This window comes from Zophobas morio, unplaced genomic scaffold (genome assembly GCF_036711695.1).
Source record: "Zophobas morio isolate AGI-343-1 ecotype UQ-CSIRO unplaced genomic scaffold, CSIRO_AGI_Zmor_V1 ptg000007l, whole genome shotgun sequence".
NCBI lineage: Eukaryota > Metazoa > Arthropoda > Insecta > Coleoptera > Tenebrionidae > Zophobas > Zophobas morio.
This window is the reverse complement of record NW_026972112.1, coordinates 6,279,034-6,296,298: the sequence shown is the minus strand read 5'-3', so window position 1 is coordinate 6,296,298 and position 17,265 is coordinate 6,279,034. Positions and strand designations below refer to the sequence as shown.

The 17,265-nt window shown below is 33.2% G+C and overlaps 4 protein-coding genes across 4 annotated transcripts in view; 2 read left to right on the top strand and 2 right to left on the bottom strand.

Moving 5' to 3' along the window:
* Positions 1–3,340: 3,340 nt before the first annotated feature.
* LOC135124045 (uncharacterized) lies at positions 3,341–4,206 on the top strand. Its single transcript, XM_064048903.1, has 3 exons — positions 3,341–3,500; positions 3,547–3,801; positions 3,858–4,206. The coding sequence occupies exons 1-3, from the start codon at positions 3,417–3,419 to the stop codon at positions 4,107–4,109; spliced, it is 591 nt and encodes a 196-aa protein (XP_063904973.1). The 5' UTR covers positions 3,341–3,416; the 3' UTR covers positions 4,110–4,206.
* A 322-nt stretch (positions 4,207–4,528) lies between these two features.
* LOC135124375 (crustapain-like) lies at positions 4,529–5,073 on the top strand. Its single transcript, XM_064049401.1, has 2 exons — positions 4,529–4,637; positions 4,694–5,073. The coding sequence occupies exons 1-2, from the start codon at positions 4,581–4,583 to the stop codon at positions 4,904–4,906; spliced, it is 270 nt and encodes an 89-aa protein (XP_063905471.1). The 5' UTR covers positions 4,529–4,580; the 3' UTR covers positions 4,907–5,073.
* A 5,576-nt stretch (positions 5,074–10,649) lies between these two features.
* On the bottom strand, positions 10,650–11,432 carry LOC135123900 (odorant receptor 43a-like). The gene is made up of 5 exons (XM_064048760.1): positions 11,302–11,432; positions 11,141–11,240; positions 10,995–11,087; positions 10,784–10,939; positions 10,650–10,734 (listed from the first exon to the last, which is right to left on the bottom strand). The coding sequence occupies exons 1-5, from the start codon at positions 11,430–11,432 to the stop codon at positions 10,684–10,686; spliced, it is 531 nt and encodes a 176-aa protein (XP_063904830.1). The 3' UTR covers positions 10,650–10,683.
* Positions 11,433–15,741: 4,309 nt separating this feature from the next.
* LOC135124366 (odorant receptor 67c-like) overlaps positions 15,742–17,265 on the bottom strand; it is a 30,339-nt gene continuing 28,815 nt past the window's right edge. The window contains exons 4-7 of the mRNA XM_064049390.1: positions 16,202–16,301; positions 16,060–16,152; positions 15,850–16,005; positions 15,742–15,800 (exon numbers count right to left, since the gene is read on the bottom strand). Coding sequence (XP_063905460.1) covers positions 15,750–15,800; positions 15,850–16,005; positions 16,060–16,152; positions 16,202–16,301 — 400 coding nt within the window. The 3' untranslated portion in view covers positions 15,742–15,749. The remainder of the gene's footprint in view (positions 15,801–15,849; positions 16,006–16,059; positions 16,153–16,201; positions 16,302–17,265) is intronic.

Below are 17,265 nucleotides of genomic sequence, written 5' to 3'. Positions count from 1 at the left end.
TGTTTTCCGGTGTGTGGTTTCTTCCTCTGTTAGTTTTTTGGATTTTCTTTGGGGTGCGACGGTGCTTTCACTAATTTGTCTAATTTAGTGTCCCAATGCCAGACTTCTCCTGCCCATATCATCTTTTTGTACCCTACTTTTGCCTCGACTCCTCTCCCTTCTTCTGCTGCTGCTATTCCTCTTATTTTCTTCTGTATCTCGCTCTCTTGTTTGGTGTAATCGTCTTCAATAAACGTTTTTGATCCTTTTAATTTGTTCTTCTGTTTCATGATTGCTCTTTTTGTGTCCCAGTTCTCTATCTTTGCTACTACTATGTCGTATTTTTCGCTGACTAATCTTGCGTCTTGTATCTTAGTTTGGATTCCTACCTTATTTTTTAGGAGTCCTTCAACCTCTGCTGTTATTTCGCTTCGTTGTATTTTCCCTCCTTTGATTACGATGTTGTTTCTCCTTTCTGCTTTTTCCAGCTTTTCTAAGTGTTGGTCCACTCTTTCTAATCTTTCGGTCAGTCTTTGGTTTTCTTCTCTTAGTGTTGTTACTTCTGTTTGGTATGCTCTTTGGTCTCTTTTCATTTCTGCGATTTCCTCCATTAACGTTTTGAACATATCCTTTACTTCGTCCATGTCTCCTGCTTGTACCCTCTTCTGCTTCCTCTGTACTCTTTGACCTTCCGGTGATGGTGAAAAGAGGTTTATCTTTTTCGTTTCTGGTTGTCTTGTTCTTCTATTGCTAGTTTGTGTCCTTTTTCCGGTTCAGGATTCTCGTTTAGCATTCCCTGGCCGACTTTTTTGCTTCCTGTGTATCTAGTACGTTCCTGTATTGTTTACTTCGTGCCGAGATAAGAACTGTCACCCAGACTATCTCTTCGGAGGTTAGGTTCTTTTGATTCCACACTTTCCCTAATAATTGCTGCCCTTACACCTGTTGGTGCTTCTTACTCTTATTCCACTTCACTTCTTTGTTTTCTACTACTTCTCTTTCGCTTTTGACGCCCGATATCTCTCGATTTTCGAGTTTGGATTTTGGAGCGTGTTCTGCTTATCGTAGTCAGGACCGTACCGGATGAGTGGATAATGTAGGTACGTTATTTTAGATTCAAAGTGATAAAAAATATAACGTGACGCAACATGTCAGACCGACTCTTCATGTAGAAAGGAAGAAAATGTTTGAAGTTTCTAAAATTAAACAGCAGACCATACATGAATCTATTGCATCTACTTCCACAAAAGATGAGCAGTTTCAGTTTAATTTCGATTTATGTAAAATGATGATCCAGTCCAATATACCTTTAAAAAAATTGGAGAAAGGCCCTCTTCAAGAATTCCTTGAAAAACACTGCAATCGACATATTCCGGTTGAAAGTACTCTCCGAAAAGATTATGTAGGCCCAGTGTTTCAGCAAGTTTACAACGAAATTAAACATCGCATTGGAGATAATAATTTATGGTTCGCTGTCGATGAAACAACCGATAGTTGTGGAAGATACGTGGCAAGTTTAATTGTTGGAATCTTAAATAAAAATTTCCCTAGTCGAGGGTATGTAGTAAGTTTGAAAATGTTAGATAAAACAAATGGCAATACGATTACCAGATTTGTAAATGACAGTCTTACGTCATTTTTTTGCCAAATGCCGTACCGGCGAATAAAATTTTATTGATGATCTCGGATGCAGCTCGTTATATGTTGAAAGCAGGGAATAATCTAAAAATATTGTACCCCAATTTAATTCACTCTATTTGCATTGCCCACGGTTTAAACAGAGTGGCTGAAGGAATACGTTTGCAGTTTCCTACTGTTAATAAATTATTGGCAAATGGTAAAAAGATTTTTGTTAAAGCCCCACTAAGAGTGCAACATTTTAAGTAAAAATTTCCAAACATACTATTGCTCCCAGGGCCGATTATAACGAGGTGGGGAACATGGTTACAGGCCACATTTTATTATGACAAATATATCAAAGAATTTGGGGAAGTAGTTACGCAGTTTAGCGAAGATTCTTCTCAATCGATTAAAGATTGCATAAATATTTTGGAAAACAAAGATTTGCGACAAGATCTAGATTTTCTAAGAAGCAATTATCAATTCGTATGTGAGGCAATAGAAAAGTTAGAAAAACCCAACATGTTGTTGGTAGATGCCATAAACTTAGTGAAAGAATTTAAACAACAACAAACGCAGTAAGGGGTGATATTGGTACTAGAGTATCTCAAAAACTTGACGAAGTGTTAAATAAAAATGCAGGTTTCGGTGTTCTTTCCGACGTTGCTCGTGTTTTACAAGGCCAGAAGGTGGAAAATTTGGAGTTAGATTCAACATTAGTTGCAAAATTCAAAATTGCGCCAACAACGAGTGTGGATGTTAAGCGCACATTCTCCAATTTTAAACACATTTTAAATGATCGGCGAAAAAATTTTACAGTAGACAGCTTGGAACATTTCACAATCATAAATTGTTTTAAAGAAAACTGAAATACGTGTGTAAAATATAAAGTCTAGGATTATTGTAATAATATTTTATCCAAATTTCTAAGAAGTGTTCTTTGATTTGTAATCTGATTATCTTTTTAATGCTTTTTTGCTTAAAATAAAACTTTTTTATTGAAAATGTTGTGCTTATTTAAGCGCTTATTCATAATTTTTTTGTGCTTATAAATCCGCTCTCTAGTGATAAGTTTAGTTATATTACGCATAATTCCTAAAATGTATAGTTATTATGCATAACAACAGATTTCGGATATTAGCTGCAACATATAAATAAATCATTCAATTTAACGCCGGAAAAATGTTTCAGAAGAGCTAAACCCATCAAAGCACTAGAGCAAGGTTGTTGTCTTTTGCCAACCCTTTTAGTAATCTTAGAAAAGTGAAAAAAGAAGTTGGAACATATGGAAATAGTCTGTTCACAAAGGTCGAAATTTCCACTTCTAAGAAGAGTGGGCGAGCAGAACGAACTGATCATTGAGAATTAAAGATGAGATCCTAAATGTGACATCCGACAATAGTCGTATGTAGAACCCCCATTCATATAAAAACAATGTTTAAGTGAAATTTTCGTGTTTCTTCCTTACATATGAAATAAACACTTACAAAAAGCCGAATAACTGTTTTAAGTAGCGTAAAGTTTTACGCTTTCTAAGAAATGGATACCGTTAACTTGGTCATTGCTACTAAAAACTGAAAGTATCGCTAACGAAAGAAGTTCAGGGAATTTTTATTCTTCTGCATCGACTACCAACAACTCACTAGATTTTCATGGCCAACCCTACTATATAAAGATCGTGAACGGATAATATGTTGTCAATCAATGAAAGAAACAAATTAATTTCTATTTGTGTCAAAATGCCAGTGAGTTGTCAAATTAATTTAGAATTTCAAAATGTAATAAATTGTTCTTGTTGAATATACTACACTTAGATCATGTTTCGAAACAACAGGATCCAAAGTCAAAAGCTGTCTCTCACAGACATGCTCGCGTTTCCAAAAAAATGGAACCTGTATAAGGTATGTGTGGCATACGCGTGTAATTTAAGTAATTTTACTTTTGTAGAAACAATTTAAGAAAAAATATAAAGATAAGGATGAAGACGCAATACGCAAACAAATTTATTTTTCCCGGTACGCACAGATTGAAGAAAACAATAAAAATTACAACGAAAAGTCAGTATATTTTAGAATAAATCATACCGAGTTCAGCGATCTAACTGAAGAGGAAATACAAATGCATTATTTCAAGAATCCTACAGAAGAAGCTAACATCATCATAGCGGGAAAAACCCCTGAAGAACAGTGGGAAAACTTCAAAGTGAGTATGGATGATGTATGACTATTTGCACTTTTTAGTCAATTTGCTTTTTTAAGAAACAAATGAAAAAGAAATTTAAGTCGCAAAGTGAAGAAGACATTCCGAAATTTTTTTTCTTTTCGAAGTTAAAAGAGATTGAGCAACAAGTAAACGATCTCAAAAAAGTCGGTATTGCTATTGATTTACAACACGTGAATCGTTACTGTGACTACCATAACAAGAATTCAGATAACACGTTTCTGGATGATGTTGTGACTGACGAAAAACCTAAAGGGAAAAGAAAAAGATTCAGAGCGTTTTTTAAATGAGTAGTAAAGCTTTTAAATGGAAAGAAGTGATACTGATGAGAAGAAACAGTTTTCCCATGTATATTTAAAAAACATATAATAAGAACATTTTACAAATTGATCCAACGTTTTGAAATGTCTACATTTCCAGCAATTTCATTTCATTAACGAGTCACAGAAAATTACATAATTACACTTTTCCTTGTCTATTTGTCCTTGGTTATCTTATGATTATTACTCTTTCTTCATTTCTTCACTTCATTCTTAGGTTTGACCACATCCATCCAAAAATTTTAAGGTAGTACTCGACTATTCAATGCTGTTCTAGATACAGTTTACTTGTCGATAAAGTTAACAAACAGACGACTCACTTCCCATCAATCGCCACTGCGTTTCAGTTCACAGAACTAACAACTTTCTAGATAACTCGCTTATCTCCCGTTTATAAGCTCTGCTTTCTTTACGTACACTGTATTCCTATTCGTCGTTACCATGAGTGCTGCAGCTTTTACCGAAGCCGAAATCACGGAAAAATGGGAGAACTACAAGGTAAGTACATGTGCCCATGTTTATCTTCGATTTATTGCTACCGTGCACATTCACAGACGGAATTCGGGAAGAACTATTCCGACGAGAAGGAAGAACAGATGAGGAAGAAAATTTTCACTGAAACTTTGCTGTCTATTGAAGAGCACAACAAAAAATTCGAGCGGGGGGAAGTTACCTTTTCTATGGGTATCAATAATTTCTCTGATCAAACCCCTGAAGAGAGAGCCCGCAGTCGTGGATTTCGTCTACCCTCAATTGAGAAAAAGTGAGCTTATCATGTAATAATGGACGCTTTTAATTACTCTAGCTGTAACTGCATTTGTCGTGGATTTCGTCCGCCCCCAACTCAGTAAAACTGAGCTTATCATGTAAAAATGGGCGTTTACAATTGCGCTAATTCTATTTGAGAAAAATAAAATGCTTTTTCTTTGCACAATATTTTTTTCATTTATTACCTGTCAACAAGAAAGTACCATTTTATATAGTACCAGATGTATATAAACATGAAAGTTAAAATATGACTAATTATACGATTCCACTGAGAAGTATTGATTTCATAACAAATGTTAGTATCAGAAGTGAGAAGATTTCGATGAACTTCGACTATCAGAACAAGGTCAACTTATAACAAATTGATTTCGTAACTTGGTTCATGGGAAAGTTCAGTTACTCCGTACCAAATCCAACATCATCAAGGACTAATAAACTGTGAGCAAAACTATGTATTTTTTATCGACTTTATTTTATACTTGGTTATTGCTTATTAGAACCACCCTTGTAGTCATCCCCTTTTCATTTTTTCTAGTCATTAGTTAGGTAATTAATAAGTCAGATCACGTCAGTCTTAGGAACCGTTAACTTAGCAATACATTCACCTTAACATCTTATCACTTTTTTATCATTTGTTTGTGGAATAATATTGTCGTTACCCGATTCGCGTTCGTTTTTGGACTGAATTATCCACTCACACCTTTATAGTATATATTCCGTAAAAACTCAGCTTAATTGAGGCACATCAACAAACTGCTACAAAGCAGTTTTCAAAGAACATCTCTGATTCCTGTTTTATTTCCACAGTGTATGGTAAAAACTAATGTAATAAGTAGAGAGCGGATTTATAAGCACAAAAAAATTAAGAATAAGCGCTTAAATAAGCACAACATTTTCAATAAAAAAGTTTTATCTTAAGCAAAAAAGCATTAAATAAGCATAACACTTTCATTAAAAAAGCTTTATTTTAAGCAAAAAGCATTAAAAACATAATCATATTACAAATCAATGAACATTTCTTAGAACTTTGGATAAAATATTATTACAATAATCCTAGACTTTATATTTTACACACGTATTTCAGTTTTCTTTAAAACAATTTATGATTGTAATATGTTCCAAGTTGTCCACTGTAAAATTTTTTCGCCGATCGTTTAAAATGTGTTTAAAATTGAAGAATGTGCGTTCAACATCCACACTCGTTGTTGGCGCAAATTTGAATTTTGCAACTAATGTTGAATCTAACTCCAAATTTTCCACCTTCTGGTCTTGTAAAACACGAGCAAAGTCGGAAAGAACACCGAAACCTGCATTTTTATTTAACACTTCGTCAAGTTTTTGAGATACTCTAGTACCAATATCACCCCTTACTGCGTTTGCTTGTTGTTTAAATTCTTTCACTAAGTTTATGGCATCTACCAACAACATGTTGGGTTTTTCTAACTTTTCTATTACCTCACATACGAATTGATAATTGCTTCTTAGAAAAGCTAGATCTTGTCGCAAATCTTTGTTTTCCAAAATATTTTGCAATCTTTAATCGATTGAGAAGAATCTTCGCTAAATTCCGTAACTACTTCCTCAAATTCTTTGATATATTTGTCATAATAAAATGTGGCCTGTAACCATGTTCCCCACCTCGTTATAATCTACTCTGGGGGCAATGGTATGTTTGGAAATTTTTCCTTAAAATGTTGCACTCTTAGTGGGGCTTTAACAAAAATCTTTTTACCATTTGCCACTAATTTATTAACAGTAGGAAACTGCAAACGTATTCCTTCAGCCACTCTGTTTAAACCGTGGGCAATGCAAGTAGAATTAATTAAATTGGGGTACAATATTTTTAGATTATTCCCTGCTTTCAACATATAACGAGCTGCATCCTAGATCATCAATAAAATTTTATTCGCCGGTACGGCATTTGACAAAAATAGTGACGTAAGACTGTCATTTACAAATCTGGTAATCGTATTGCCATTTGTTTTATCTAACATTTTCAAACTTTCTACATACCCTCAACTAGAATAATTTTCATTTAAGATCCCAACAATTAAACTTGCCACGTATCTTCCACAACTATCGGTTGTTTCATCGACAGCGAACCATAATGCGATGTTTAATTTCGTTGTAAACTTGCTGAAACACTGGGCCTACATAATTTTTTCAGAGAGTACTTTCAACCGGAATATGTCGATTGCAGTGTTTTTCAAGGAATTCTTGAAGAGGTCCTTTCTCCAATTTTTTTAAAGGTATATTGGACTGCATCATCATTTTACATAAATCGAAATTAAACTGAAACTGATCGTCTTTTGTGGAAGTAGATGCAATAGATTCATGTATGGTCTGCTGTTTAATTTTAGAAACTTCAAACATTTTCTTCCTTTCTACATGAAGAGTCGTTCTGACATGTTGCGTCACGTTATATTTTTTATCACTTTGAATCTAAAACAACGTACATATACAGGATTAACAAAGGAAAATAAATAAAAAAAAATTAATGGGCTTACGGTTTGCACACAAGCTCTACAGAATATGTTGTTGTTTTCTAATTTTAATTCTGGAAAATCCCTTATCCATTCATCCGGCGTCGATTTTACTTTCGGCATTCTTTTAAAATATTAGTAATGTTACCAAAAAGAACTCAACATGTAACAAGGGAGAACGACGTATAACACTGTACTACGACAGATGCGATAGACTGATGGTTGTGAAATAAACGGTTCATTTACTAAAAAGTTTCCATTAGAAAAATTTTAAGGTAGGTAGTTGGGTACAATAATCCTTTTTTCTAGAAAATCTTCAACGGTCTTGCCGCAAAATGCCGAAAAAGAACATCTGGTTAAAAGCTTTAATTCATTATCAACGGAAGTAAGGATTTAAAGTCATAAAATCTATGGAGTATTTTTCCAATCCTATAATAAAATTTTATTACCCAAACGACAGGAACCTATTCACAGAAAGGGTCTTGAGTAAGTGTACTTCAATAGTCAAGTCCAGGTAAAATGCATACGATGCGATACGGCTAACTAACAAGTATTTGTCATCCCGACAAGGCGGGCATTTGAACAAAATATGCATTAAAATTCATATTCGTCGAAAAAAGCATTAAATAAGCATATCTATAAGTTTTAATATGCATAAAATTGAAAAAAAAGCAAATAAGCATAGAAAAAATGTGTCAAATGACTCCAAATTGTATCATAGTTACAGATATAAAAAAGCCCCACCCATACCTGCCCTAATCTAAATAGTAATGAAGTTTCCATTCGTTGGCACACTTAGGGGCCGAGTCTAATTGCAAAATTCATACCTTTCTCATTACAAAAATGTACCATTTTAAGCGTGTTTTAAGTTTCCAAGAATAAAACTTTACAATTGAGATGGGGTGGGAGGGCGGAGTTTATATTTTGCCGTTTTTCCTTAATATACATAATATTCTTTCAACAACACGATACTCAAAAACATGTTTTTAAATTTCTTGTATAGAAGTAAGTATTTGGCAGTTAAGCTCCGCCCCCTTAGTTCACGGCGAATAAAAAAAATCATCACAATTGAGACAGGGTGGGTGGGTGGGGTTTATATTTTGCCTTTTTTTCTTAATATACCTAGTATAAAGAGAGCAGCACGATACTCTAAAACATGTTTCTAAATTCTTGTAAAGAAATAAGTATGTTGCAGATGCTCCGCCCCTTGGTTCACGGCGAATAAAAAAAATCATCACAATCGAGATAGGGCGATTAGGCGGGCTTATATTTTGCCTTTTTGTTTTAATATGTGTAGATTTGTTTTCACAACATGAAACTTAAAACATGTTTAAAACCGAAATATCGTTTTTGAAATTAGGCTCCGCCCCAAAATTTCAAAATTCATACTTCCTTGCAAAAATGTACTATTTTAAACATTTATTAAATTTTAAAAGATGGCTATGTATGTTAAGAAAAAAAAAAGGCAAAGTATGCTTACAATAACTTCAAAATGTCTGGAAGATCTCAAAGTATCAGTTTTGCAATTCTTGATTTAATCAATAAAATAAAACTCCGTTATTAATTTTTTTGAGACATCCCGTATAAGCAAATCTAAAAAATATTAATGCAGTGATAAATCACAAGTATGGACTCATCATATTTTGCTCATTTAAGATACGATTTATTCAACAAAATTTTGAGATGTCGTCACCAGTTTTTTAGGGGGGATGAGCAAATATATTTTGATCAAAAATTTACCATGGCTACGATAACTTTCAAACATCACCAATATTTCCAAGCATTGGGTTTTGTAGTTCCTGATTAAATCAATAAAATAAATTCACGCATTCATTATTTTTTTTGACCCAGCCTGTATATGCAAATCCTAAAAATATGAATGGAATGATAAATTACAAGTACAGACTCATCTCATCATATTTTGAACAATTTAAATATAATTTGATTAAATACAGCCTGTACGTACAACATAAAATCGGCAATTGGGCTCCAAGTGTGGGTGCTAAAAGTTAAAAAAAGTTCAGGTGAAAGTGTTCTCCTTTTAGAGATAAAAATTATTAAAATTTATCTCCAAATTCGTTGTACGCCTCCGATAAAATGATCATCTTTCGTTTCTGTAGCAACATTTAGTCTTAACAAAAGTTTTATTGTTACAGTTGCTAGGATTTACTAAAAAAAATTAATTTTACCTATTTATCCTTCAGTAGCGTCTAAAAAGATTGGATAAGGGTTAATTTTCCCCTTAAAATTTTGATAAGACAAAATAAGTTTTTCCAACTTCTTAGACTTCGCGAAGGACTGTCCATTTTGTTGTACGTACCTTTCAATAACACCCTGTATTTATCATGCTTATCATAACCTTAAAACACTGCAACACTTTAAAGTATTCGGTTTTGCAGATTCAAAATTAATTTGCAAAATGTTATTTTATAACGTGTTATTTATGTTTCGGGTAACAACTCAATACGGAATCAGAAACTACAAGTGTAGGACTTGTAGTTTCTGATTATTTACCGTCTGGGGTTTTAAATTGTATTTCATACAATTTAAAACCCCAGACGGACAGACGGACAGACAGACGGACAGACAGACGGACAGACAGACGGCGGACTCTATTACAAAAATTGGATGGTAGTATACAAGGTGATTGCGAAATACATGCAAAAAAAAATGACGAATAGCTCACAATATCATTATGTCACTGGATAAAACCCCGCAGAACTCTTCTCTAAAACCTATTGTTATAAGATGCAATCGGCGAATGACTACTTTCAGGTTCTCTCCATGTTTCTTGAACCCTAGAGTATGAAAATCCCATTTCTGTCTGTCTGTCTGTTATCCGACTATGTTAATTCAATATAATTGATAAAAGACTGATATAAAAAAAGTTTGTCTTTCTAATATTTACTTAGGTACTTCATATTGTAAAACAGAGATTTCAAATGTAAAACTTATCCTTCTGTAGCGTGAGAATGAATTTGAAAATAATAACAAATATGTCATAATCAACAAAATTTCTAATTTACTTTAATTTAATATTTGATTAGTATTGTTTTAATATATTTTTATATATTACATTATATTATTTCTCCTTGACTCTATAACTTTCGTAACATCAGAAATTAATTCAAAAGTGGAACGTACACAACAGTGAGATGAAAATATTTTCATTAAATTGTGATTTATTTATTTCCTTTTTTTAGATTTAAAAAATAAAATCCTATGGGGTTAGTGCCATACTTGTCACAACAAAACGACAAATTAGCTAAACAAAAATTTCAATAAGTCTTATACTATTTCCCTTTTGTTAAGTAGCACATTATGGTGTACGACATTTTCATCACCTAAAAAATCAAAATAAGTCAGAGTCCAAACACTTATTCCTTATAATACAGAAACAAAAAGTGAGAAGGATACCACATCAAAAGGACCTGCGGCAACTGAAAGAGTCTTTTGTGACCTAAACAGCATGAAGATGACATCTTTCTGTAAGCTCAGTTCTCCTTGGTACCATAGTGAATTCCAAATTTTGGTGGGAAACAAGTCACTCTACAATAGTTCCACACCACTATAATGTCGAGTATTGCGAAAAGAAAATATATACCGCACTCATTAGATGCTGTCCACCATAACAAGCAAAAAATAGCGATAAAATCCATCCAAATATGTGAACTAGGGTGCACACTTGAGATTCCCCCTGAATATTGAGGTTGTATTTTTTATATTTTGATTTTATTTACACTGACTTACATCGATAAATGATTTCTCCAAGCAGCCACAAATTGCGGCTGTCATAGTTAAATGAGCGAACATATCATTAAAGAAGCAGTTGCTTAGTCTAGCAGAATATCTGAAAAAATAAAATTTTGTTAGAAAATTATATATTTGACACAAAACCAGTCTTTACTTACTCTAGTATTTCAGTGTGATATAAAATACATTCAATCATTTTCCTTTTCCGTATTGCCATGCTCCTGCTTTCAAAACACTCTTCAATCATTTTTTCTAAATGTTCTATTCTGAGTACAACATAATGAGCCATTTCCAGCATAAGAAAAGAAATAATGAATACAAGCTTCATCAACGTCTGTATTGATACCATCACATAAAAATACACCATTTGATAAACTGGAAAATAGTTAATGTCGATTGGACTCCAAATGGCAGTTGGAAATCCACAATTTTCCTCCAGATTTTTCTGCGCATTGTTTTTTTGACATTTGGACCTTTGAACAAACTTTATTAAACTGTACACAACCACGGCGAAAATTGCGTATATAAAAGCACATTTGGACCATAGGTTTAATTTTTTTTCAAGATTCTTAAAACCTGAAGGCATTCCATATCTTTCAAAGTTGGATAGATCCTGGAGAAGTAATGCTATTTTTGACTGATTTTTCGTAAAAGCAAAAACGCTGTAGTATGTGCCAAGAAAACAAACAATTAAGGCAACGTCTTCACTAACGTTAACGTCAACCTTATCTGGAACGTTGAGTATTAGTAGTGTTTGTTGAAGTATACGTAATAATACCTTTTAATGTCACAAGAAGATGCATCAATATTGAAAAACACCACGGAGTCGTTATCAAAAGAAAGATGAAAATGTTGAATTTTTGACTACGTCCGGGATTGTTTTCATTTTCTTCACTTGGCCAAATCAAACTGTAATGGAGAATTTTTCGAGTGACGCTGCATATTTTTATCTGAGTGTGTCGCAGCTGCATTTCGTTGCAAGTTTCTAATGAAACCCACTACAACACTATAGGTTTTTATAATTCTTCCTCCTCCAAGAACAGGGAATGGACTTTTTATTTGTTGTTGCTCATTGTTCACAATGGTGCCATCAACGGTTTAGTACAGACTGATATTAATTTTTGCTGGACAAGAATAGCATTGAAGGAGTATATGTTACCAACTAAATAACATACAATTTTATTCTACAGTAACTTATTATGAAAATAATACTTTGTATATGCAGTTACGAGAAGTTCTTGATATAAATTATGTAAAGTAAATAATACTGGAACCGGCGCATCCACCAAATTGTAAGACATTATAGAGTCAGCAACATATTATTTAAAATCAATAATTTAAATAAAGGCCTCGCATTCCCGACTGTCTGTCGTCTGTGGATTTTTTTAGTTAAATTTAGATTATGTTGTCATAATCAATGAAGCCAACAAAATACTTTCTAATTAGGTCAAAATACCAGTGAGTTGTCAAATAAATTAAATAAAAATCATTGTGCTCGTTGAATCTACTACACTTACATGATGTTTCGCAACAACAGAATCCACAATCAATAGTTGTCTCTCACAGACAAGCTCGCGTTTCCCAAAAAATGGGACCTTTATAAGGTACGTGTGGTCTAAACGTATTATTTAAATAATTTTACATTTATAGACACAATTTAGTAAAGAATACAAAGATAAGGATGAGGACACAATACACAAACAAATTTATTTTTCCCGGTACGCACACATGGAAGAAAACAATAAAAAAGTCAAAGAAAATTTAGTATATTTTAAAATAAATCATACCGAGTTCAGCGATTTAACTGAAGAAGAAATTCAAGCTTATTATTTCAAGAACCCTACCGAAAAAGCTAACAACTTCATAGCGGGAAAATACCCTGAGGAACAGTGGGAAAACTTCAAAGTGAGTATGGATGATGTATGACTATTCGCACTTTTCAGTCAATTTGCTTTTTTAAGAAACAAATGAAAAAGAAATTTAGGTCGCAAAGCGAAGAAGACATTCCGAAATTTTTTTTCTTTTCAAAGATAAAGGAAGTTGAGCAATCTGAAGAAAATCGGCCTTGCTGTTGATTTACAACAGGTGAACGATTACTGTGACTACGATAAAAAAAATTCTGGTAAAACGTTCCTCGATGAAATTATGATTGGAGAAACACCTAACGGGAAGAAAAGAAGATTCGAAGTGTTTTTTTAAAATGAACAGTAAAGGTTTTAAATGTTAAGAGAGATTCTGACCAGAAGAGAAACTCAGTATAAGAAAACATAGTCGTCGTAAGATAGTTTTCCCTATCACTTTCTCCATTTATATGTACCTATGTATTTAAAAAACAGATAATAACGACCCCTTTATTTTTATTGTTTTTATGATGCTAGTCGTATAGCATTGTTACGATAATTGGGTATTTAAAATCGGCTGGTTTAAACTCAACAATTTATTATCCGTTCACGATATTTATATAGTAGGGTTGGCCATGAAAATCTAGTAAGTTTGTTGGTATTCGATGCAGAAGAATAAAAATTCCCTGAACTTTTTTCATTAGGTTATGTTTCATTAAATAAAGGTTAAACAATATGCCAGAAATATAAACATTGTTGCCGATACTTTCAATTTTCAGTAGCAGTGACCAAGTTAACGGTATCCATTTCTTAGAAAGCATAAAACTTTACGCTATTTAAAACAGTTATTCGGCTTTTTGTAAGTGTTTATTTCATATGTAAGGAACAAACACGAAAATTTCACTTAAACATTGTTTTTATATGAAAGGGGGTTCTACATACGACTATTGTCGCATGCCACATTTAGGATCTCATCTTCAATTCTCAATCATCAGTTCGTTCTGCTCGCCCACTCTTCTTAGAAATGGAAATTTAGACCTTTGTGAACAGCCTATTTCCACATCTTTCAACTTCTTTTTACTTTTCTAGGATTACTAAAAGGGTTGAAAAAAGACAACAACCTTGCTCTAGTGCTTTGATGGGTTTAGCTCTTCTGAAACATTTTTCCGGCCTTATATTGAATGATTTATCTATATAGCTATTACTAATGCTTACGTAAGTGCTCTTTATTTGCTTTTACTAAGTACTTCCAAACGCTCATTAATAAGAACGTTACTATAGCCCTTCTCCAGGTCCATGAAGAGTTACAAAAAAAATGAAAATGCTTAAAATTTGGTGAAAAGTAACAACATGGATGATCTAACTAAAATTATACTGATTTTGTTGAACATCAGGTAGTTTTTCACATACTACCTTCGTAAATTTAGAACGAAAGATGCGTAAAAATATCACCCCCCGACAAACTACAATTCACTCCATTTCCATTATTTCGCTATGAAAATCTATATCATCACCGTCATTTTCAAATTCAGATTCACCTAGCGAAATAATGAAAGGAGGTATAGATTCGTACGAAAGATTTCCATTTTTTTTCCCAATCTGCCAAAATAAGCTTTTCACAATGTTTACAAAAATTGTGTCACATGCTTGGAGTACATTTAGAAAGCGCCTCAAGCCATAAATTCTCCACCCTATTTTTTAATGAAGGTTGAGAATTTAAAAGCTTGTTGTAATAGTTCTTACAAAATCCCCACGCCATTTCAATTGGATTATATTGACAATGGTACGGAGGTAATCTAAGAACTTCATGGCCACTTTCTCTTAATGTCTTGTCAACCAAATATCTTTTTTCTGTTGTTTCTGAAGGATTTAATTAAATCCCACAACTGTTTTTTCGAAAAATTTTTGTCAAATTCAACACTATGTTTAAAGAGCCATTCCCACATTTCACATTTTTTATTAGAAAAAGTGGGTGGTTTATCCAAGTGAACCGAATGATGCGATGCATTGTCTAAAACCACCACACATTTTTGGTTCAACTTTGCCAAAGCAGGAATGAGCTGATTAAACACCCAATTTTGAAAAATTGTCCCGTCCATCGTTTTATGATAGATATCGTTATTTTTTGAATTAAAAAAATTTTACAACCATCCAAGAACTCCGTTGAACCACCCGCGTGGAGAATACTAAACCTTGATCCTTCACTTTTAATTTTGGTGGGATTGCTTTTTAGATCAATAATCAGTCGTGTAAATTCGAATTACTACGAAATAAATTGTTGAGTTTTACCCACGCCAATATTAATCACCCGTTCGACGTAACAATATAAAAGATATAGACATTACTGTGACTTCCGTGACAAAAATGCTGCTAAAACATTGATGTAAATGTGACAGCAGAAAACAAAAACTCACAGATCGGTCGAAAAGATGAAAAAACAATGAGCTTGTTTCAGGCCCACAAAAAGTTGCAGAATTAAAAAAAATTGTGTTTCCTAATTTTCTTTTAACTAATATTTTATTGCTACAGTTTTAATATATTTTTATATATTACGTTACAATGTTTTTCCTTGACTACCTAACTTACGTAACCTAAACACTAAATCAATAGCCGACCATAGCCAATACTGAGATGAAAATATTTTCATTAAATTTGTAATTTATTTTGTTTTTTCACATTTAAACAATGATACTCCTATGGTTCTACCAGTCTGCTTGTCATAAGAAACGACAAATCAGCAAAACAAAAATTTCAATAGTACAGTATTATTTCCCTTTCGATAAATAGCACATTATGGAGTACGACATTTTCATCACCTAAAAAATCACATTAAGTACGAGTCCAAACACTTATTCTCTATACTACAGAAACAAAAAGTGAGTAGGATACCACATCAAAAGGACCTGCGGCAACTGAAAGAGTCTTTTGTGACCTAAACAGCATGAACATGACATCTTTCTGTAAGCTCAGTTCTGCTTGGTACCATAGTGAATTCCAAATTTTGGTGGGAAACAAGTCACTCTACAATAGTTCGACTATCGAAATTGTCTAGTATCGCAAAAAGAAAATATATACCGCACTCATGAGATGCTGTCCACCATAACAAGCAAAAAATAGCGATAAAATCCATCCAAATATGTGAATTGCGGTGCACACTTGAGTCTCCTCCTAAATATTTATGTTTTACCTATTATACTATTTATCTACACTGACTTACATCGATAAGTGTTTTCTCCAAGCATCCACAAATTGCGGCTGTCATAGTTAAATGAGCGAACATATCATTAAAGAAACAGTTACTTAGTCTAGCAGCATATCTAAAAAATAAAAAATTTCGTTAGAAAGTTATATATTAGTAACAAAACCTGTCTTTTTTACTTACTGTAATATTTCAATGTGATATAAAATACATTGCTCCATTTTCCTTTTTCGTATTGTCGTGCTTCTGCTTTCAAAACACTCTACAATCATTTTTTCTAAATGCTTAATTCTCAACACAATATAATGAGCCATTTCCAGCATTAGAACCGAAATCATGAGTACAAGCTTCATCAATGTCTGTATTGATACCATCACATAAAGATAAACCAGTTGGTAAGCTGGAAAATAATTAACATCGACTGGAATCCAAATCGAACTCGGAAATCCACAAATTTCGTGCAGGTTTTTTTGCGCGTTGTTTTTCTCACATGTTGACTTTTGAACAAACCTTATTGAACTGTACACAATCACCCCCAAAAATGTGTAAATAAAAGCACACTTGGACCATAAATTTAATTTTTTTTCAAGGTCCTTGAACCCTGGAGGCATTCCAAATCTTTCAAAGTTGGATAGATCTTGGAGGAGTAATGCTATTTTTGACTGATTCTTCGTAAAAGCAAAGACGCTGCAGTATGTGCCAAGAAAACAAAAAATTAAAGTAACGTCTTCGCTAGCGTTAACATCGACGTTATCTGTAATGTAGAGTATTAGTAGTATTTGTTGAATCACGCGTTATGATACCTTTTAGTGTTATAACGAGATGCATTGATATTGACAAACACCACGGAGTCGTTATCAAAAGGAAGATGAAAATGTTGAATTTTTGAGTACGTCCGGGATGGTTTTCATTTTTTTCACTTGGCCAAATGAAACTATAATGTAGAATTTTTCGAGTGACGCTGCATATTTTAATCTGAGTGTGTGGTGGTTGCATTTCGTTGAAAGTTTCGAACTCCATTAATGAAGTCCAATTTCAGAATAAAGTTATTCTTCAGTCACTACAACACAATGAAATGCGAA